This window comes from Zea mays, chromosome 7 (genome assembly GCF_902167145.1).
Source record: "Zea mays cultivar B73 chromosome 7, Zm-B73-REFERENCE-NAM-5.0, whole genome shotgun sequence".
Classification (NCBI taxonomy): Eukaryota; Viridiplantae; Streptophyta; class Magnoliopsida; order Poales; family Poaceae; genus Zea; species Zea mays.
The window spans coordinates 127,247,035-127,269,031 of record NC_050102.1 but is presented as its reverse complement, the minus strand read 5'-3'; the positions used below and the strand labels follow the sequence as shown (position 1 = coordinate 127,269,031).

General features: G+C 47.5%; 1 protein-coding gene and 1 pseudogene across 1 annotated transcript; both read right to left on the bottom strand.

Annotated features, from left to right (window-relative positions):
* Nucleotides 1–16,355: 16,355 nt before the first annotated feature.
* Nucleotides 16,356–17,869, bottom strand: LOC103632823 (eukaryotic translation initiation factor 3 subunit E-like; annotated as a pseudogene).
* A 394-nt stretch (nucleotides 17,870–18,263) lies between these two features.
* Nucleotides 18,264–21,391, bottom strand: LOC103632824 (chloride channel protein CLC-f). Its single transcript, XM_008654554.3, has 4 exons — nucleotides 20,981–21,391; nucleotides 19,220–19,414; nucleotides 18,706–18,810; nucleotides 18,264–18,626 (listed from the first exon to the last, which is right to left on the bottom strand). The coding sequence occupies exons 1-3, from the start codon at nucleotides 21,009–21,011 to the stop codon at nucleotides 18,743–18,745; spliced, it is 294 nt and encodes a 97-aa protein (XP_008652776.1). The 5' UTR covers nucleotides 21,012–21,391; the 3' UTR covers nucleotides 18,264–18,626; nucleotides 18,706–18,742.
* Between the last annotated feature and the right edge of the window lie 606 nt (nucleotides 21,392–21,997).

Sequence of the window (21,997 nt, the reverse complement as noted above, 5' to 3'; positions counted from 1 at the left end):
AAGGAATTGAATGATTCTCTTGCTAGCCTTAGAGTAGAAAATGAAAATTTGATTGCTAAGGTTAAAGATTTTGATATTTGCAATGTTACTATTTCTAACCTTAGAAATGAGAATGATATACTACATGCTAACATTGTAGAATTAAAATCTTGCAAACCCTCTACATCTACTGTTGAGCATGTTTCTATTTGCACTAGATGTAGAGATGTTGATATTAATGCTATTCATGATCACATGGTCTTAATTAGACAACAAAATGATCATATAGCAAAATTAGATGCTAAAATTGCCGAGCATAACTTAGAAAATGAAAAATTTAAATTTGCTAGAAGTATGCTCTATAATGGGAGACGCCCTGGCATCAAGGATGACATTGGCTTCCAAAGGGGAGACAATATCAAACTGAATGCCCCTCCTAAAAATTTGTCTAACTTTGTTAAGGGCAAGGCTCCCATGCCTCAGGATAACGAGGGTTACATTTTGTACCCTGCCGGTTATCCTGAGAGCAAAATTAGGAGAATTCATTCTAGGAAGTCTCACTCTGGCCCTAACTATGCTTTTATGTATAAGGGTGAGACATCTAGCTCTAGGCAACCAACCCGTGCTAAGTTGCCTAGAAAGAGAACTCCTAGTGCATCAAATGAGCATGACATTTCATTCAAAACCTTTGATGCATCATATGTGCTTACTAACAAATCCGGCAAGGTAGTTGCCAAGATTGTTGGGGGCAAACACAAGGGCTCCAAGACTTGTGTTTGGGTACCCAGAGTTCTTGTTTCTAATGCCAAAGGACCCAAAACCGTTTGGGTACCTAAAGTCAAGAACTAAAACTGTTTTGTAGGTTTATGCATCCGGGGGCTCAAGTTGGATACTCGACAGCGGGTGCACAAACCACATGACAGGGGAGAAGAAGATGTTCTCCTCATATGAGAAAAACAAAGATCCCCAACGAGCTATCACATTCGGGGATGGAAATCAAGGTTTGGTCAAAGGATTGGGTAAAATTGCTATATCACCTGACCATACTATTTCCAATGTTTTTCTTGTAGATTCTTTAGATTACAATTTGCTTTCCGTTTCGCAACTATGTCAAATGGGCTACAACTGTCTATTTACTGATGTAGGTGTCACTGTCTTTAGAAGAAGTGATGATTCAATAGCATTTAAGGGAGTGTTAGAGGGTCAGCTATACTTGGTAGATTTTGATAGAGCTGAACTCGACACTTGCTTAATTGCTAAGACTAACTTGGGTTGGCTCTGGCACCGCCGACTAGCCCATGTTGGAATGAAGAATCTTCATAAGCTTCTAAAGGGAGAACACATTTTAGGACTGACAGATGTTCATTTTGAGAAAGACAGGATTTGTAGCGCATGCCAAGCCGGGAAGCAAGTTGGCACTCATCATCCACACAAGAACATCATGACAAGTGACAGGCCACTGGAGCTCCTACACATGGATTTATTCGGCCCGATCGCTTACATAAGCATCGGCGGGAGTAAGTACTGTCTAGTTATTGTGGATGATTATTCTCGCTTCACTTGGGTGTTCTTTTTGCAGGAAAAATCCCATACCCAAGAGACCTTAAAGGGATTCTTGAGACGAGCTCAAAATGAGTTCGGCTTAAGGATCAAGAAAATTAGAAGCGACAACGGGACGGAGTTCAAGAACTCACAAATAGAAGGCTTCCTTGAGTAGGAGGGCATCAAGCATGAGTTCTCTTCTCCCTACACCCCACAACAAAATGGTGTAGTGGAGAGGAAGAATCGAACTCTATTGGACATGGCAAGAACCATGCTTGATGAATACAAGACACCGGATCGGTTTTGGGCCGAGGCGGTCAACACCGCTTGCTACGCCATCAACCGATTATATCTACACCGAATCCTCAAGAAAACATCCTATGAACTCCTAACCGGTAAAAAGCCCAATATTTCATATTTTAGAGTTTTTGGTAGCAAATGCTTTATTCTTGTTAAGAGAGGCAGAAAATCTAAATTTGCTCCTAAAACTGTAGAAGGCTTTTTACTAGGATATGACTCAAACACAAGGGCATATAGAGTCTTTAACAAGTCCTCAAGACTTGTTGAAGTTTCTTGTGATGTTGTGTTTGATGAGACTAACGGCTCTCAAGTAGAGCAAGTTGATCTTGATGAGATAGGTGAAGAACAGGCTCCGTGCATCGCGCTAAGGAACATGTCCATTGGGGATGTGTGTCCTAAGGAATCCGAAGAGCCTCCAAATGCACAAGATCAACCATCCTCCTCCACTCAAGCATTCCCACCAACTCAAAATGAGGACGAGGCTCAAGTTGATGAAGGAGAAGATCAAAGAAATGAGCCACCTCAAGATGACGGCAATGATCAAGGGGGAGATGCCAATGATGAAGACAAGGAGGATGAAGAACCAAGGCCGCCACACCCAAGAATCCACCAAGCAATCCAACGAGATCACCCCGTCGACACCATCCTCGGCGACATTCATAAGGGGGTAACTACTAGATCTCGTGTTGCACATTTTTGTGAGCATTACTCTTTTGTTTCCTCTATTGAGCCTCACAGGGTAGAGGAAGCACTTCAAGATTCGGATTGGGTGGTGGCAATGCAAGAGGAGCTCAACAACTTCACGAGAAATGAGGTATGGCATTTGGTTCCACGTCCTAATCAAAATGTTGTAGGAACCAAATGGGTCTTCCGCAACAAGCAAGATGAGCATGGTGTGGTGACAAGGAACAAAGCTCGACTTGTGGCCAAGGGATACTCCCAAGTCGAAGGTTTGGATTTTGGTGAAACTTATGCACCCGTAGCTAGGCTTGAGTCAATTCGTATATAATTGGCCTATGCTACTTACCATGGCTTCAAGCTTTATCAAATGGACGTGAAGAGTGCCTTCCTCAATGGACCAATCAAGGAAGAAGTCTATGTTGAGCAACCTCCCGGCTTTGAAGATAGTGAGTACCCTAACCATGTGTATAAACTCTCTAAGGCGCTTTATGGGCTCAAGCAAGCCCCAAGAGCATGGTATGAATGCCTTAGAGATTTCCTTATCGCTAATGGTTTCAAAGTCGGAAAGGCCGATCCTACTTTATTTACTAAAACTCTTGACAAAGATTTGTTTGTATGCCAAATTTATGTTGATGATATTATATTTGGGTCTACTAACGAATCTACATGTGAAGAATTTAGTAGGATCATGACACAGAAATTCGAGATGTCTATGATGGGGGAGTTGAAGTATTTTCTAGGATTCCAAGTCAAGCAACTCCAAGAGGGCACTTTCATTAGCCAAACAAAGTATACTCAAGACATTCTAACCAAGTTTGGAATGAAGGATGCCAAGCCCATCAAGACACCCATGGGAACTAATGGGCATCTCGACCTCGACACGGGAGGTAAATCCGTCGATCAAAAGGTATATCGGTCGATGATAGGCTCTTTACTTTACTTATGTGCATCTCGACCGGATATTATGCTTTCCGTATGCATGTGTGCAAGATTCCAAGCCGACGCTAAGGAAGCTCACCTTACGGCCGTAAAACGAATCTTGAGATATTTGGCTTATACTCCTAAGTTTGGGCTTTGGTACCCTCGGGGATCCACATTTGATTTACTTGGTTATTCCGATGCCGATTGGGCGGGTTGTAAAATTAATAGAAAGAGCACATCGGGGACTTGCCAGTTCTTGGGAAGATCCTTGGTGTCTTGGGCTTCAAAGAAGCAAAATTCTGTAGCTCTTTCAACCGCCGAAGCTGAGTACGTTGCCGCAGGACATTGTTGCGCGCAACTACTTTGGATGAGGCAAACCCTCAGGGACTATGATTACAAATTAACCAAAGTTCCTCTTCTATGTGATAATGAGAGTGCAATCAAAATGGCGGATAATCCCGTCGAGCATAGCCGCACTAAACACATAGCCATTCGGTATCACTTTTCTTAGGGATCACCAACAAAAGGGAGATATCGAGATTTCATATATTAACACTAAAGATCAATTAGCCGATATCTTTACCAAGCCTCTTGATGAACAAACCTTTAACAAACTAAGGCATGAGCTAAATATTCTTGATTCTAGGAACTTCTTTTGTTGATTTGCACACATAAGCTCATCTATATACTTTTGATCATGCCTCTTTCATATGTTATGACTAATGTGTTTTCAAGTTTATCTCAAAAACAAGTCATAGGTGTATTAAAAGGGAATTGGAGTCTTCGGCGAAGACAAAGGCTTCCACTCCATAACTCATCCTTCGCCATCACTCCGCGCAACACTCCGTCTTTGGTATAATCTTCACTCATTTATTTATGACCAAAGAGGGAGAGAGTAATTCAAGGGCCCTAATGACTCCGTTTTTGGCGATTCATGCCAAAGGGGGAGAAAGTATTAGCCCAAAGCAAAAGGACCGCACCACCACCTAATTTTAAAATAGAGATTTTCAATTGGTACTTCAAAATTGGTATCTTATTGTGTTCAAAAGGGGGAGAAAGTAGCATTTCGAAACTGATATATCAAAACCCTCTTGAACACTAAGAGGAGGATTTTATTTAGGGGGGGTTTTGTTTAAGTCAAAGGAAAAGTATTTGAAACAGGGGGAGAATTTCAAATCCTGAAAATGCTTCTCGAAATCTTATTCATCTATCTTTGACTAATTGCAAAAAGACTTTGAAAAAGATTTACAAAAGAATTTGCAAAAACAAAACGTGTGGTGCATGCGTGGTCCAAAATGTTAAAAATAAAGAAACAATCCATGCAAGAATTCTTATTGGCGCAATTCTAAGTAACCTTTGCACCTACAATTATGCAAACTAGTTTAATTATACACTTTTATATTTGCTTTGGTTTGTGTTGGCATCAATCACCAAAAAGGGGGAGATTGTAAGGGAATTAGGCTTACACCTACTTCCTAATTGATTTTGGTGGTTGAATTGCCCAACACAAATAATTGGACTAACTAGTTTGCTCTAGATTATATGTTCTACAGGTGTCAAAGGTTCATCTACAACCATACTAAATCGACTGTCCGGAATACCGTAGATTATTCCGGACAGGAGAAGTTTTTTGGAAAAACAGGCCAAGCGTGGACCGTCCGGGTCCTTGCGGCGGACCGTCCGCGACACAAGGATGACCCTCGGACAGAACAAATGCAAAAATCCGAGTCTGCACTATGGACCGTCCGGAGGATAAGCGCGGACCGTCTGAGACCTCGCTCGGACCGTCCGTCCTCGGGCGCGGACCGTCCGGTAGGCAAGGATCCGAAAAACCCGAAGGTGACGGGTTCGGAAGAATGAATTATAGCGGCCTCGCGGACCGTCCGGGGTGCACGACCGGACCGTCCGCGACTGGGTCTGTCTGACATCTGACGACGCATTAAATGCAATATAGCCGTTACTGCTGACCGTTGCATTTTCAGCCGTTGATCTACAGGGGCGGACCGTCCGGACCTGGCGGGCGGACCGTCCGCGCTCAGCAGAATGGAGTAACGGTTAGGAAGTGGTTGGTGGCTATAAATACAACCCCAACCACCTCCATTCACTTTACCCAAGCATTCCAACCTTCAACATTCAATACAAGAGCTAGCAATCCATTCCAAGACACATTCAAAGCCTCCACCTCTCCAAGTTTCACAATTGAGAAAAGAGATCATTAGTGATTAGTGACTTGAGAGAGAAAGCAATCCGTGTGTTATTTGTCGCTCTTGTCACTTGGTTTTTGCAATCGTGCTTTCTTTCAATCTTCATTGCGATCAAACTCACTTGTAATTGAGGCAAGAGACACCAATCTTGTGGTGGTCCTTGTGGGAACTTCGTGTTCCAAGCATTTGAGAAGAGAAAGCTCACTCGGTCTGAGGGACCGTTTGAGAGAGGGAAAGGGTTGAAAGAGACCCGACCTTTGTGGCCTCCTCAACGGGGAGTAGGTTTAAAAGAACCGAACCTCGGTAAAACAAATCCGCGTGTCTCACTTCATTATTCGCTTGCGATTTGTTTTGCACCCTCTCTCACGGACTCTATTATATTTCTAACGCTAACACGGCTTGTAGTTGTGATTATTTTTGAGAATTTCAGTTTCGCCCTATTCACCCCCCCTCTAGGCGACTTTCAGTTACCACCAGATATACATGAAAGAGGAAGACAAGGCTAGCACCAGCTTTATAACACCCTTCGGCACATATTGCTTCATCAGAATGCCGGAGGGACTCAAGAACGCTGGGTCCACCTTCTCCAGGCTTACCAAAACAGTGCTCGAAGGGCAAGTTGGCAGAAATATATTCACATATGTGGACGACATTGTCGTCGCCAGCAGGAGCAAGGAGGACCATCTCGCCGACCTCGCCGAGACATTCGCGAACATGCGGGACGCACGACTCCGCCTTAACCCGGAAAAGTGCATCTTCGGCGTTCGCCAAGGCAAGATATTGGGCTACCTGGTATCACACCGCGGCATCGAGGCCAACCCAACCAAGATTCAGGCCATCATAAGCATGACACCTCCGCAGTCCGCCAGAGACGTCCAGCGCCTGACAGGCAGATTGGCCGCTCTCAACAGATTCATCTCCAGGTCCGCCGAGCGAAGTCTCCCCTTCCTCAAAACACTTCGTGGTGCAAAAGACTTCACCTGGGGACCAGAGCAGGCGGCGGCCTTCGCCTCATTAAAATAGTACCTGACAGAGTTAGCCGTCCTCACAAGCCCCGACTCCTCGCTCCCCCTGTTGCTCTACGTCGCGGCTTCGCCGCATGCGGTCAGCGCGGCACTAGTGCAGGAGCAGACAGTTGAGGGCGTGGTCAGGCAGTGCCCTGTTTACTATGTCTCCGAAGTGCTGACACCGTCCAAGTGCAAAATGACAGAGCTGGAGAAGATTGCCTACGCAGTCGTCATGTCTTCGCGCAAATTGCGCCATTACTTCGAAGCATTCAAGGTCCGAGTCACCTCAGACAGGGGACTCGGCGATTGTTCAGAAACCCGGAGGCATCGGTGAGGATTGCCAAGTGGGCGGCCGAACTCTCCGGCTACCACATCAGCTTCGAGCCCAGGACAGCCATCAAGTCACAAGTCCTGGCAGACTTCGTCGTCGACTGGATTGGGCCAACAACACAGCCAGACCCGTCCGCAGAGATGGTTTGGACGATCCATTGCGACGGCGCATGGTGCCATGCAGGGGCAGGCGCCGCTGCAGTCATCACCTCACCCGCCGGGGTCAAGCACAGATATGCAGCACGCCTCAGCTTCAATCTGGAATCCGACAGATGCACAAATAATATAGCAGAATACGAAGCAGTCATCCTCGGCCTCCGCAAGCTAAGGGCCCTCGGAGTCACCACCTGCATCATCAAAACAGACTCCAAGGTAGTTGCCGGCCAAGTCGAGAAAGACTATGCAGCAAAGGACCCCGCGCTCATGCAGTACCTCGCGGCCATCCGAAGTCTCGAGAGGCAATTCAAGGGATTCACCTTGCAGCATGTGGATCGGGCCAAGAACGAAGAGGCCGACGCATTGGCCAAGGCCGCTGCTAGGGGCGAGTCCTTGCCCTCCGACGTATTCTTTCATGTCATCGGCACGCCAGCCGTCCGGAGCCCCGAAGGGCTCCAAATAACTAATGACAGCGAGGGCCACCGCATAGTCAACCTTATCATGACCGAAGACTGGCGGGCACCAATAACCCTGTTCCTACAGGGGTACTATCATCCAACCGACATCAGTGAGGCCAAGCGCCTCAGACATCGAAGCCGAGACTTCGCACTGATTGAAGGCCAACTCTACAAGAAAGGGGTCAGTCAGCCAATGCTTAAGTGCGTCACCGAAACCGAAGGCATCCAGATCCTACGCGAAGTCCACAGTGGCACGTGCGGCTCGCACGCAAGGCCAAGGGCCCTAGCCGCTAAGGTGATCCGCCAAGGCTTTTACTGGCCCGCAATGATCTGCGCCGCAAACCGGGTCACAAGGTCCTGCGAAGCCTGCCAGAAATTTTCTCCTCGGTCAGGCAGCCCCTCGCAGTATACAAAGCTGATCGCCCACACATGGCCTCTCCAGCGCTGGGGCCTGGACATTGTCGGGCCCCTGCCCACCGCTCAGGGGAACCTTAAGTTCGCCTTCGTCGCTGTCGAGTACTTCACCAAATGGATCGAGGCAAGGGCTGTTTCCACAATAACATCAAAAACTGCCCAAAGGTTCTTTTGGTAGAACATTGTTTGCCGCTTCGGAGTACCGTCCGAACTAACAGTTGACAACGGCAAGCAGTTTGACAGCCAAGACTTCAAGGATTTCTGCTTCTCCATTGGCACCAAGCTTGCCTTCGCTTCAGTCTATCATCCGCAGTCCAACGGAGTTGTGGAACGCGCCAATGGAAAAATCTTCACAGCTGTCAAAAAGATGCTCCTCGATGAAAAAGGCATATGGACCGATTTGTTACCCGAGGCGGTCTGGGCACTAAACACGACTGAGTGCAGGGCGACCGGGTTTACTCCTTTCCGCCTTCTATACGGATCGGAGGCCATGACCCCGCAAGAAATAAAACATGGGTCCCCGCGAACAGTTCCGTCAGCCGTCCCCGACGTGGATGAGCCAACTTCAAAGGATCTCATTGACGGAGACCGAGTCTTCGCTCTGCAGGCCCTAAACAAATACCAAGCTCAGACAAAAGCATGGCGCGACCACGCAGTCATCCCGAGGGAATTTAGCGAAGGAGACCTCGTACTCGTCCGAACGGTTCGGACAGAGTCCAGGGGCAAGCTGGAGCCCAAGTGGGAAGGCCCCTTTATAGTCAAGACGAAAGCTTCCCCCAGCGCTTACAGGCTCACAACGCCAAACGGCGAAGACCTGGAGCACTCCTGGAACATCGACAACCTCCGCAAATTTTTTGTTTGACTTATCAGGGCTGATTCGCCCTTGTAATTCGCAAAAACAATCTTATTCTGGTCCGCACTCTTTTCCTCCCGGGGGTGAGGTTTTTAACGAGGCAGAGCCATGTAATATATGTCTGAAAAATCCCCCGCAAAAACATGCGTCGAACAAAGACCGCGACGACGGTCTTCGACATTCGACCAATACGAGGTCACCGCGAGGTTAAGCGCTAGCCACCCTCGCGTGCGACAAATCCGCGCAGAAGTCACCTAAGGGTGCAGCCGGACTAGCACAACAAGTGCGAGAAAAAACCGAAGTCTACCGCGAAGACTATCCGCGCAGAAGTCGCCTAAGGGTGCAGCCGGACCAGCACAACAAGTGCGAGAAAAAACCGAAGTCTACCACGAAGACTATCCGCGCAGAAGTCGCCTAAGGGTGCAGCCGGACCAGCACAACAAGTGCGAGAAAAAACCGAAGTCTACCACGAAGACTATCCGCGCAGAAGTCGCCTAAGGGTGCAGCCGGACCAGCACAACAAGTGCGAGAAAAAACCGAAGACTACCACGAAGACTATCCGCGCAGAAGTCGCCTAAGGGTGCAGCCGGACCAGCACAACAAGTGCGAGAAAAAACCGAAGTCTACCGCGAAGACTATCCGCGCAGAAGTCGCCTAAGGGTGCAGCCGGACCAGCACAACAAGTGCGAGAAAAAACCGAAGTCTACCGCGAAGACTATCCGCGCAGAAGTCGCCTAAGGGTGCAGCCGGACCAGCACAACAAGTGCGAAAAAACCGAAGTCTACCGCGAAGACTATCCGCGCAAAAGTCGCCTAAGGGTGCAGCCGGACTAGCACAACAAGTGCAAAAAAAACCGAAGTCTACCGCGAAGACTATCCGCGCAAAAGTCGCCTAAGGGTGCAGCCGGACTAGCACAACAAGTGCAAAGAAACCAAAGTCTACCGCGTAGACTATCCGTGCAGAAGACGCCTAAGGGTGCAGCCGGACTAGCACAACAAAAGCAAAAACGACAACACCAAACTGTCCGCGCCAAGACCAACTATACGCGCACCAGCACAGCATAACAAAACACACCAGACCAAGTACACAACGCCTTCGCAGGCATAGACAAACGAGGGCATACAACCTCATCTTACAAGCCTTTACACATATACAAGCGAGGGCACCACACTCTACATCAGCTCAACCTTAGGAATAATTCCCATCTCCCTATAATTAAATAACATTATCCTAAGCTCCTCACCCGCAAAAAGACTTCGCAGTTCCCCTTCACCTGTACTCACGGCGGCTGGCAAAGACAACAGTTCCTGCCGGCCAGCCCTGCTTACACGAAGCTGACCTCCCTCCGCCCCACTAACTCTACGCTTCGCAACCGCCCTTCGCCGCCGGCGCCCGGTGCTTGGACCAGGCACATCTTCTGTGTCCGCGGCGTGCGGTGAAGCCTCCGCCGCAGCCACATCCAAGGCCGCAAAGTAGTCCAAGTCCTCCTCCGACGACTCCTCAGTCCACTCAACCGAGCTCCAGAGTCAGCAAAATCAGAAAACTCAGATGCAGACCCATCACATTTATTACCACCATCCACGGTCGAAGCCGCCAAAAATTTAGTAATGGCGGTTGCGTGCGCAGGCCCAAAATCTTGAACCTGCGCAGCAACCAAAATTCAGCAACATATCCAAAATTCCCTAACTATCTACACCCACTACGCCACCTGCGGAGCCTCCGCCGTTGCCTCCGCCGTTGCCTCCACTGTCGCCTCCGCCGCCACCGTCACAGGATCTTCAGCACTTGGCGCAGCGGCTGCGGGGGCATCAGGCGCGCCTTCAGCGGTCTCTAGGGGCAGGTCTCCGCCGGCCGCGGCGGATGCGGAGGCATCCGGTGCGCCTTCTGCGGTCTCCGGGGGCGGCTCCAGGGCGGCCCCGGACACGGCCTCCGCCGGGGTCGGCCCCGGGTCAGGCAGCACGCTGTTCAACGCCCCGAAGTCATCCACTCTCTCGCCACGCGCCGCCTAAGACACAGCACACAAAGTCAGCGAACACACACATAGCCCACATCCAGCAAACGCCAAGCAAACGCCAAACGTTACCTGAGCCCTCGCCGTCTCGGCCCGCTCCCTGACCACCTCGCAACCGTGTGGACCCCACATCCGGTCGTAGACGGCACCGGCGGATTCCTTCACTACGGGGTCTTCAACCTTGTAGATATCTCGCTCAAAGTCTTCATCAGCCTGGTCGAAGACCTCGAAGTGCCGGCACCCTTCGCGGGAGAGCGCGTTCATCGCCCCCTCGCAGGTGACCAGGGAGGCATACGACATGAACCCCTCCATGATAGTGGGGAGCGCCTGTAGCTCCTCCTGTACCCACTCCAGGCAGCGAAGTCCGGACTCTCGGTCCGGCACTTCGAAGTCACCGGTCCGCACGCCCAGCTTATGGTACGAGTCCATAAGCTGTTTGCGCGTCCGCTCGGCCTCCGCGCGCGTCGCGGCCTCGGCCCTCTCCACGCGGCTCTCCAGGGCAATGAGCCGCTCCTGCAGCTGCTCGGCGCGCTCCCTGACAAGATTGCCCTCCGCCCGCGCCAGATTGGCCTCCACCTGCGCAGCCTGCGCCTTAGCGAGGGCCTCGTTGGTCTCCCTCCTCTCCCCCGCCAATTGGCGCCGGAGGTCAGCCTTCTCCCCCTCCAGCGCGGCCACCTTGTCCGCCAGCTTGCGGCACTTACTGTCGGCGGCCGATTTTTCACGGACGGCGTCCGCATGTTGCGTCCGAAGCCTCTCGACTTCGGCAGACACAACTGCCGTGAGGGCCCCCGACGCCGTGCGATTGGCGAAGTCAGCCACCTGCAGAACACACGTAAGACCGCGAAAAAAAAATAAAAAAATAAAAAAAGGGAGTCTAACTCAGCGGACCTGACTTAGCGCCTCCGTCACCTCCTTCAGCCGGCGAGACGCAGCGTCCGCCTCATCCCTGACGGCCGCCAGTGCCAACATCTCGCCTCCGGCACTAAGAGCACCGCCCTTCGCCTATGGCACTACGGCAGCCGCCATGGTCGCCGCGGCAGGCGCAACAATAGCAAGCTGGCCCTCGTCCGACCCTGCAACGTTTCAACGAATTAAAAAAAACGAGCCAAGGGCTTACCACCAAGATAGTCCTCCACACTAATATCGGTGGCGAAGTCGGCGACGCGTTTGCCCGACGACGGCAACTCTCGGGCCGCCTTCACGACCTCCGACACCCTGCCGGCCGGCGGCACAGCCTTCGTCGATTTGGAGCCTCCGGCGCCTGCCGCTGCCTCCGGCGCCTTGCTAGATGCAGGGACGCCCGACTTCGCCGCCAGCGGCGGCTTGCCTCCGCCGGGGGCCGCAGCCTTCGCAGCCCCCCACTGCCTCTTCGGCCTGGCTTCATGGAGCCTGACAACCGCCTGGCGCTTTTGTGCAGCTCCCTGGCGATCCTTGTCCATCACTGCTGACACAACAGCAGCAATATTCCGCCCGTAAGGAAAAACTCTCCATTCACGAACCATGCGAGATGTAAAAAAGTCTTCGCCGGCCGCGTGGGGGATAGGAACATTCCTTGGCCAACAACCCCCGGTAACCCTCAGCATCCGAGCCGAAGACTCCCGGAGCTCGGGCGAAGACATCCTTCCCCACGGGGCCGCGTATGTCCTCATCAACTCTCTAGCAAAACCATCGGAAACCCCAAGTCCTCCCATAGCAGTACCTAATTTCCTCTTTTTAGAGGATGGGGCGGCCGCCGGCGCAGGGTCGTCTCTAGTCTCCACTACCGGTTTCTTCCCATGGCGGTCCACATCGTCTTGACCAGGATAGCCATCATATGGCAATTGATTCAATTCAAAAACCCTGTTCAAACGGTCATTCGACCCGCGGATATCCCAGCTGCGCTGGCCCTCTGTCCTCGGCACGTAACGTCCAACGAGCCGCACTGCCCCATCCTCCGCCTCGCGCACAAAGGTGGCCGGATCGCGGCTTTGCAGGTTCAGCGCGAAGGCGGGACTTCGCACCACCCTTCCACCATGGAAAGGCATCTGGCGAGGGCACACTTCGCCCAACGCCCAGCCATGCGCCAAGGGCCATACCCCGTACGCGACAAATTCTTCAACCAAATCGCGCCCACTGCTCAGGCCGGCGGCGCACCGAAGGGCTCCTTCGTCCGCATCTTCCTCCGCCACCTCAAAGGGCGGGTATGCTGAGTAAAAATGAGAACACATCTCGGACACGGGGAGTCCCTCATGGCCTTCGACGGTACCCTCAGCGACGTAAAACCAAAACTCATTCCAGTTGCCCCACTTGTTGCGGGCGCAAGGAACCAACTCGACTACCTGCATCGTGGTCTTGCCGGTCTTCGGCGTAAACGTGCAGGACCCAAACTGAGCAACTTCATCCCCAATCATCCTCTTCTGCCAGTGCAAACAATAATACTTCGCAAAGACTTCGACCGATGGCTGTCCGCCGTACGAAGTCGTCGCCCAGACATACTTCAACAGAGCCACTATGGCATTCGGTGTCAGCTGATGTATCTGAACGTTAAACCTGCGCAGGACTTCGCCAACAAATCGGTGCGCAGGCAGGCGGAGACCGGCGACGAAGAACGCCTCGAACACGACCAACTCGCCCTCCGGCTCGGGGACTTCCTCCGTCCCCGGGACACGAGCAACGTCGCCGCCAAAGTAACCCAACCGCTGCATATCTTGCACGCGGACCGACGACATCCGCGACATGCCAAAATCAACAGAATCGCTGGCGCGCAACTCCTCCGCCATCAAACTACTCAGCGTCTCCTCAGACGAGGCGTCGGCCGGCGGCGAGGCGGCGACCGGCAGCGTAGCGGCAGCGGAAGAAGAGGAGGTCGGCATCGCTACGTACCGTCGGCGGCGGCGGACGGTCTGCTTCACTCGAGCCAGATCTCCGGCGAATAAGAGCACGGCGGGCAGACGAGCAGCAAGGCGGTGAAAAAGGCGGCTAGGGTTTTCACGGAGCGCGGAAAGTGAAGTTCAAAAACCGCTGACCCCGCCCCCTTTTATAGACAGGGCGCGGCTCTTCGGGAAACCCGCAATCCAACAGGGCGCGGCGCTTCGGGAAACCCGCAATCCAACAGTACGCTGTCAATCAACGGTCATGTCAAAAACCCCCGCGGAACCACTTCGAGCGAGGGCAGCGTCTCCGCCATCTAGCGACGTCTTCGGCACCAGGTGACTTTGTCGAAATGATCCCTCGGAGGGCAAATGTTGGGGCGAAGGCAAAGACGCCACCCTTCGCTCGAGGCCTTCGCTGCAGTCGCTGGTCTGACAGAGACAAAACGGGCAGGGACACCCTTCGCTCGACTCAGCACCAGACGAAGGCCTGCGACGGCGTCATCCCACAGTGCGGTCTCGTCCAGCTCAGAGGCCCACGTGTGATCCGGCCCAGTGTAACGGGCCCTGCGTGGCCGCCGCGCGTTACGGGCCTAATTTGTAAAGGCATCCCTGTAATTACAGTCTGTAACCCTGCTTTATGGGAATATTCTGGGGATAACCTAGGTAGCTGAGGGCACATGCGTCCTTAGCACAAGGCGCTGGGCGCTCAGGTACCTATAAATACCCCCGCACAGTGCCCGTGGGAGGCCAGATTAACAGAGCTATTGCCATCTAGCGCGTAACCCTGTTAACGTCACTGTTCACCCTTGTTGGCCCCCTTGCGAGTGAGAGCAAGTCCCAACAGCCCTCTAGAAATTCTTTTGTAATCTTTTCTGTATTTGTCTTTGCAATTGACTCAATGAATCCAACAATTTTTTCCTCAAGAAGCTTCTCCTCTTCGGTTAGCTTCGTTTCAACAACCGTCTTCTTGTCTTGAGACATCTTCTCTTCGGAAATGGTGAAAATGTGTTCTTAAAGCCAAAGCTTAGAAAATCTAAAAAACCAAGCAAGCGTTGGTAGGCAAAAGCTAAGAAATTGAGCAAACAAAACAGGCGGCAAGTAGCGTAGCAAATGTGCTCGGGGTGAGTTCTTATTTATATGCCCAGCGTGCTCCAAGTTGGAGGGACCCGTCTATCATTGACTGTTGCTATTCTAGCAAAGGGAAGGTGTTTTTTCGGACCTTCGGCTTAGGGCCTTCGTCCATATCGCAATCTAAATTCGTTATTCTAACAAATTAACCTTGCGAGGGGCTACTGTTGGGGGCCTTCGTCTTCTGAAGGCCCTCAAAAACATGATTTAACAATGTTTCTGGAGTATAATACATGAACAGGTACCTTCGGACTCGGATTAGAACCACAATGTGAAGAAGTACAAAGAATGTGAAGGTTGGCGCAGAGCCGAAGCTGTGCGCAGGGGAGCTTCTACATTATAGCAGAAAGGGGAACCGACTTAAAAGGGAAAAGGCTATTTAGACCTCGATGGATTACTATAGAGTCATTAGCAAATGTAAAGGGCATGAGTGTAATTTTACATGGGCTGCGTACCGTGCCTATAAATAGATGAACAGTGCTCCCGTACTGTTCACGCTGACTTGGCATTTGCTTTTGCGTCACGCTTGTACTTTTGCCTTCTTTCAAACCGAAGGTACATTTGTAACTTGATATCATTTCTATTTTTCCATGATAATAAAATAGAAATGAGCTGATAATGATACACAAATACTCATGTTATCGTTCACATTTCTTGTGATTCTTTTTTCATTATCGTATGCCGTAATGATGAAGGTATGTACTTCATGACCTTCGTCCGAAGATCATTATATCCCAAGGGAAATAATGCTTCGATGGACGAAGGGCATTAACGTTTAACATTTTTTGTGTTGCCTTGTTCTTAACTCATAGTATTTGAGAACAAGTCCCCAACAGTTGTGGATAAGTGAAATTAGCTTGTAGAGCTCATGGTATGACACCGGAGACGTATGAGCTCAAGGAAAATTATTAAGAAAATATTTGTAGGGATTTTAAAAATGAGTCTGAGGGTATTTCTCAGGAGAACAAAATTTAAAGACCCAATTCATCCTTTGCCTACTACACGACGGTTCACTTACAGCGACCTGCGGTTAGTTGCTAAAACGACCTTCAACGACCTACGGTTGGTCGCTAAAAACTTTTAGCGACCCATAAGGATGGTCGCTATAAGTGTCGTCGCTAAAGGCTTTAGCGACCGACATCTTTTTAGCGACCGACCGTCCGCTGCTAATATTGTACATTTAGCGACCAACCGTGAGTTGTTGTACTATAGATTTAGCAACCAACTGTAAGTCGTCATACTATACATTTAGCAACCAACAGAAAGTCGCCCTTTTACAGTTGTTATTAATAATAATATGCATTTAATTAAGCACCACAAATCATAGATTTTTATACACAAATCATAAAGACATACAAAGTTAATCAATATACCACAGTCATAGATCCATCACATAAACACAAAAGCACCGCAATTATATATTCACAAAAGCATCACAATTATGATATCATTCACAACTAGATCATTTACAGATAGCTAGCTAGATCATTCACAAAAGCTCCAGAGATGATCAGTCACAAAAGCACCACAACGACATCACTCTAGCTTGAAGTAGTTCAAAAGCCCACAACTACATCACTAATGTTTCATATCACTCTAGCTATTGTTCAAAAGCCCACAACTACATAGTTAACATATAAGCATTCCAGAAATTCAGTTATGGGATCCTTGTAGGTATGGTGCTCCTGTTGAATGACCTTAATCAACTCTTTAAGCATATTCCTTCTCCTTTTGTTGACAACAACTGAAGTAGCTAGATACCTAATAAGATGGTGTGCATTTGTCTGTATAGCATTCAAGTACCTGCAAGGGAAACAAGTGAATGTAAATTTACTAGTATATTCTGAGCATACATAATCTTAAAGACAAAAAATAGTAGCGACTCAAACTGGATTACACAGTTGCAAAAGAACGAGTTTGGATCAAGCTCAAATTTCTCCAAAAAAAGAATTATGTGAAACCTACTAATGGAAAACAGTGTAGTTCTAAACATGCACGTATATCACCTGATATGGTTAAAGAAGATGAACAGAGCCCAATGCATCAGCCATATCCTGTTCTGGAGCTGATTCAGAGGTGATGAGAAGTTCTGCCCAAAGATTAGGAAGGAACATGGTTGGTGATATAGTGTACACAAAGAACAAAGAACACAGAACAAAACATTGAAGTTAGAACCTTTGAATCAATTATTTCCTTCAAGCGGTTGAGTTCCTCCAAAGCTAGGTCCCAGTTCTGCGTTAGGATTTCTGCTGCCAGCTTTCCTCAGAGGGCACTCACATTTCGCTCACTGTTTGTGCACAAAGCACCATACTGGTAAAGGTAATCAGCAGCCCCTGAGTAGTTACCACACTCAAACTGAAATTTGGCATACTGATACAAAGCTTCAATATGGTCAGGACCGATCTGCATTGGTAAACAGGGATTGATCAATTCATTAGCATTTATCACAAAACAAGCTATAGCAATAAAAAATGCACAGCTTCAACGTTTCATCTGAATTTTGATCTTATTTAATATGCATTGTCCTTTCCCTACAGTGCGTTTCTTTTGAAGGAGGACGTGTGTTTCTTGTGAAGTCTTCTTTAAACCCACTATTTTCTCAGAATGTTTTCATATCTCATGGCAGTGAAAGTGAAGTTACCAAAGGGAAATAGTTAGTAGTCACAAATCACATGTGTAACTTAACTGAAAGTGATATATCAGCAACCAGCAGTGCCACAACACCATCATAACCCAGCTTGCTCATGCTTAGAACCTAACATTTTCAAAATCAGGGACCCATCGGTGATCAAACAAGTAACCCAATTGGTGGTTAATAACCCAAATATGTCAGCACAATGAGCTGAACCTTGACCTAAAGGCTAAAGCCTTAGAAACTTCACATAATCCAGGATCTCATCTAGCATAGCTACCCTATTTGTCTGCGTAGTCTAAAAATAAAACATAATATTAGGAGTTTCTTTGTGTCATATTTTAAGCTTACATGATGAATAACACGATGGCAAATACCTCAAAGTCTAGAGAAACAATGGAGAAGACTAGTCACTAAAGCCAAAGATATTCGAAGTTGAATATTTTTCTGGATGTCCATATCAAAGCAATAATACCAAGTAATCATATGGTTTACAAGTTGCACAATTTGACAAAGAATCAATTAAAGTATGGCTAGAAACATATGAGAAAAAATCAGTACACATCGACAAGTTCATCAGCTCCACACACTCGTGGGATGAAGAGTGGTTGAGGTCGATTGGATGCTAGGCCAGACAGTTGCATTCGAGCGACCTACATGTGTAATGAAGCATGGGCACAAAAGAAGTTCAAGAATAATGAAATTAGACCAGATGTTAGTGCAAACAACAATCATAAATTCAATCATTATTATACAGAAGTTGTTAAGAATTTTACTTAGAAATGAAAAAAGGGATAATAATGCACACTATAAGAAATTTATTTCACCTTTTAGTGACATCACAACTAAATGTTTTTCAATCAATGAGTTTAAATTATAAACTTTAACAGAGGTCATTGGTTATAACCTAAACACTATAAAAGGCAGTAGTGAAATAGCTGGTTAAATTAAAATGATACAGTATAGAGGTTAAATTGCATGAATGATCTCTACATCAGTGTAGCTGGCTAGCTGCATTTCGCATAGATGTCCTGTAGTCTTGCTTACTGTTGTGGTGTCATAAGGGCACTGTAGTTTTTCAGTGCACAATTGCTACAAGAGGAAAGCCTGCTTTTCGCTGATACATGACCTTCAGTTCATAATATTCTCCCTTGTTCACTACACGACGGAAATAACTTATGTTTATGTGTTGTGAAACAAAAAATATAGTAAGACTGCATTGACATTTAACACTTACCATGAGAGGAAGCAAAATCCTGTAATCCTTTGTCAGCTCAAAGAGAAGCAGTACTGAAGTCAATGGGACTGAACAGACTGAAGCTAGTGTAGCAGCCATTCCAACCTACAGAAAGTCAGAGCTAGTGCACATTATTACTTATCGCATTCCTAAGATAAGGTACAGGGGTAGCTCTGCAAACAAGTTGAAGAGATTAGGACAAACTTAAAAACACACATTTCACATACGCTTGAGTTTACAAAATAGGAGAACAATATTATGTGGGATTCAAAAATCCAAGTCAACATCATTGAAATGAGTTTTCCAAAGGGAACTTAAAATTTATACCAAAAAGGTCAATCCTAACTAACAAAAAAGAAAACAGTTATGGCCATTATGCTCATAACCTAAACAAATGGAATCACGTATCTGGGCTTAATGAACTTAGAAAACCATTTTACAAGAAGTGCCCCGAAGCTCCATAAAAAGAAGGATAGCTACTAACGTTACTGTAAGAAAAGATCAGAACAGCTACCGGCAGCAGATTTTAGCTCATAGGCTGGCACTATAAAAGCTGGTCTGGCTCCAAGTAAAACATTTGAAACAGTAGATGATATAATAGATGCCAATATTATCATTGCAGTCGTAAATGGAGGTGAATTTTCTGGTTTAAGAGGTCTTAATACAGTTTCAATGGCAAAGAAGCACCCAGCAACTGCTGCATTGAAGCCTGAAAAGAGACACACACCAAAAGCAGTATATTAGCAAACTTATATCATGGAAAAAGTAGAATTGTACCAAAACTAAGGATTATACATATAATAAAAGGGAAGCATTGCAACTGATCCTTATTAGCTACTGCATTTTAAGGTTTCTTTTTACAATGTTTACAAATATATGCTTATTCCTATTCTGTTATCTGTTGAATAATCACAGGCCATATTTTTAAAACCAAAAGTTGGCATGCCAAAAGAATCTAGCCTTTTCTCAGATTTGGACAGAATTCGACTACGTACTTCAAAAATCCATAACTTGAGTTTCAGGCAACCAATTCAGGTGATCCTAGACTTTTTAGAAAGATAATAGAATTATCTACAATTCATTTATAATCATCTCAAGGTGATTCAATGTGTATCGAAGTCAGTTAATACAAACAAACATTGCTGTCCAGATTTTTGACAGATTCAGACATCACATTTCCAACAGCTGTAACTTGATCTCTAGATCACCAAAAAGGGTGCTCTAAATTTTGTTGGAAAGCTTAAGAAAAGTACTACAATTCTTCTATAATTACTAAGGGCTGATTCTCAGTTTAACTTGGGCAAACAAGGTCATTTTCGAAATATGTACAGAATCTGGACAGATTCAGATACTGAACTTCAGATAAGCATAACTTCTAAACTGCTAAGCTTATGGTCATGAAATTTTTACACAAGTGAGATAAAGAAGTTATCTACAAGTTTCCTATATAGCATTTCTACAGAAAACATGGCTTACTTTGTTAAATTAGCTGTGCAATTAAAACTGTACTTGTAGCTCTAAACAACAATACATTCAATTTAGCTCCTATTTGGCTTCTACAACTATCATGTGCTTAGTACTTCAAATATTACTAACACCTTATATTAAAGTAGAGTTAAAACCATCTAATATAACATAGCATACATATTACCAATTAGATGAGCTAAAAGGACCACATCTACTTGAATAACACACTAGAGCCCTAACGTGTGCAAATTTGGCAATTTGCCCCCCCCCCTCCCAACTTCATTTATCACTCGATGTCATGAGCATAGTCCTTGTAGTTCTCTGCAGGTGTGCACACTTCTGGTGTTGGCCGAGCAGAAATCCCACAGATCAGAGACCAAGGTCATAAAACTGAACTAAGAAACAACACAACACTAGTAACAGTAGGACCAATGGCCCTTCTCCATTTGCTCAATCCAATTTCACAAACAAAGTGCTCAAATCAGGAAACTAATTGCAATGCACTACATCAGCAATTCAGTTCTAGAAAGCAAGAAATAAAGCTTTGTATTCCTGCTATAGAAATCTACGGCACATTCAGCCAACACACAATTGTGCATTTGGCAGTATAATTCATCTAAGGACAGTTAGTCATACCTCTAGCAATTGCAATAATCTGATTTTCTAAACCTGGTCAAAATAAAACCTCAAAAGAGACAGCTCTCTGGAGTTACTCATTTGCTGTTCTAATTCCCAATTTGCTCCCTAATTCAGAAAATGCAGCAAAGAACTAGAGCAGGAACAGAACAAACAAGTGCTTGCAGAGTACCTGAAATTGCACACCAAAAGAACATGGACATTGGAGGTTCAGATAGCGATTGCCGCAACTAAAAATTCCCCATCGCACAACACATAGGGGAGCACCAGGGTAGAGGCGAGTAGGGATAGCGCTGGCCAAATCCTCGGCGATGGAAAAGAGCAGGGAGCCAGGAGGGAGGCTAGGCTAAGCGCGACTGGGGAAGGAGAGCAGGGGCTGCGCGATTCGGTGAGGTCGCGGCCTGGGCGAGCTCGAGCAGTCAGGGAGTTTGAGGGCGAGCTCCTGCAGAGGGGAGTACGCCGAGCGGGGAAAGCCGCCATGGGCGAGCTCACCATGGGAAGGAGGTGAGGGCGCAGCCTTGGAAGACCAGGGATGGGGCTGTCGAGCAGGGAAGGGCGAGGGGATGGGGTGTTGGCCTCAGCAGGAAGGGGGACGACAGGGCTAAGGGCGAGCTCGGCGAGCACAAGAGTGAGGTGGCGGCGGCACCCGCCACGGCTGAGGGAGGGGGCGGCCATGGGAGAAGTGACGGCGACTGCGCGCGTGGAATAAGGTTTCGTTTGTTTGTTTAGTAGGCCTTTAGATGGGCTTTGGTGAGTAAATAAGAAACACAAAAATCACGTACCCCTATAGCGACCCACCATCAGTCACACACTTACCTCTATAGCGACCGACCATAAGTCGTTAAATTTCTAGACTTTTAGCGACCCACAGACCGTCGCTATAAACGCATTTAGCGACCAACCGTAGGTCCATAACTTTTAGCGACCAACCGTTGGTCCTAAATAAGGGTCGCTAAAGATCAACCGTCGTGTAGTGATTTTCTCCAACAACAATACAAATATAGACACATATCAATAAAATACTATTTTTTTCTTTCAATCCACCAACCTAGGCCTATTTTCTCTCTCTTCTCTCGCTCACACCACACAATGGGTTCTAGTGTTCTACAGAGAGAAAAATCCATATTTAGGTTCTCTCTCCTTGCATACAAAATGGGTATTACCTTTTAGGGCTACTTTGGGAACCTCA

What these genes read in the sequence shown, in the direction of transcription:
- LOC103632824 (XM_008654554.3), bottom strand. Translation starts at nt 21,011, where the DNA reads ATGTCCATGTTCTTTTGGTGTGCAATTTCAG. An exon ending in CTTTTGGTGTGCAATTTCAG is followed by an intron (nt 19,415 to 20,980) that starts GTACTCTGCAAG and finishes GTCTCTTTTCAG; the next exon opens with GCTTCAATGCAGCAGTTGCT. An exon ending in TGAGCTAAAATCTGCTGCCG is followed by an intron (nt 18,811 to 19,219) that starts GTAGCTGTTCTG and finishes GACTTTCTGTAG; the next exon opens with GTTGGAATGGCTGCTACACT.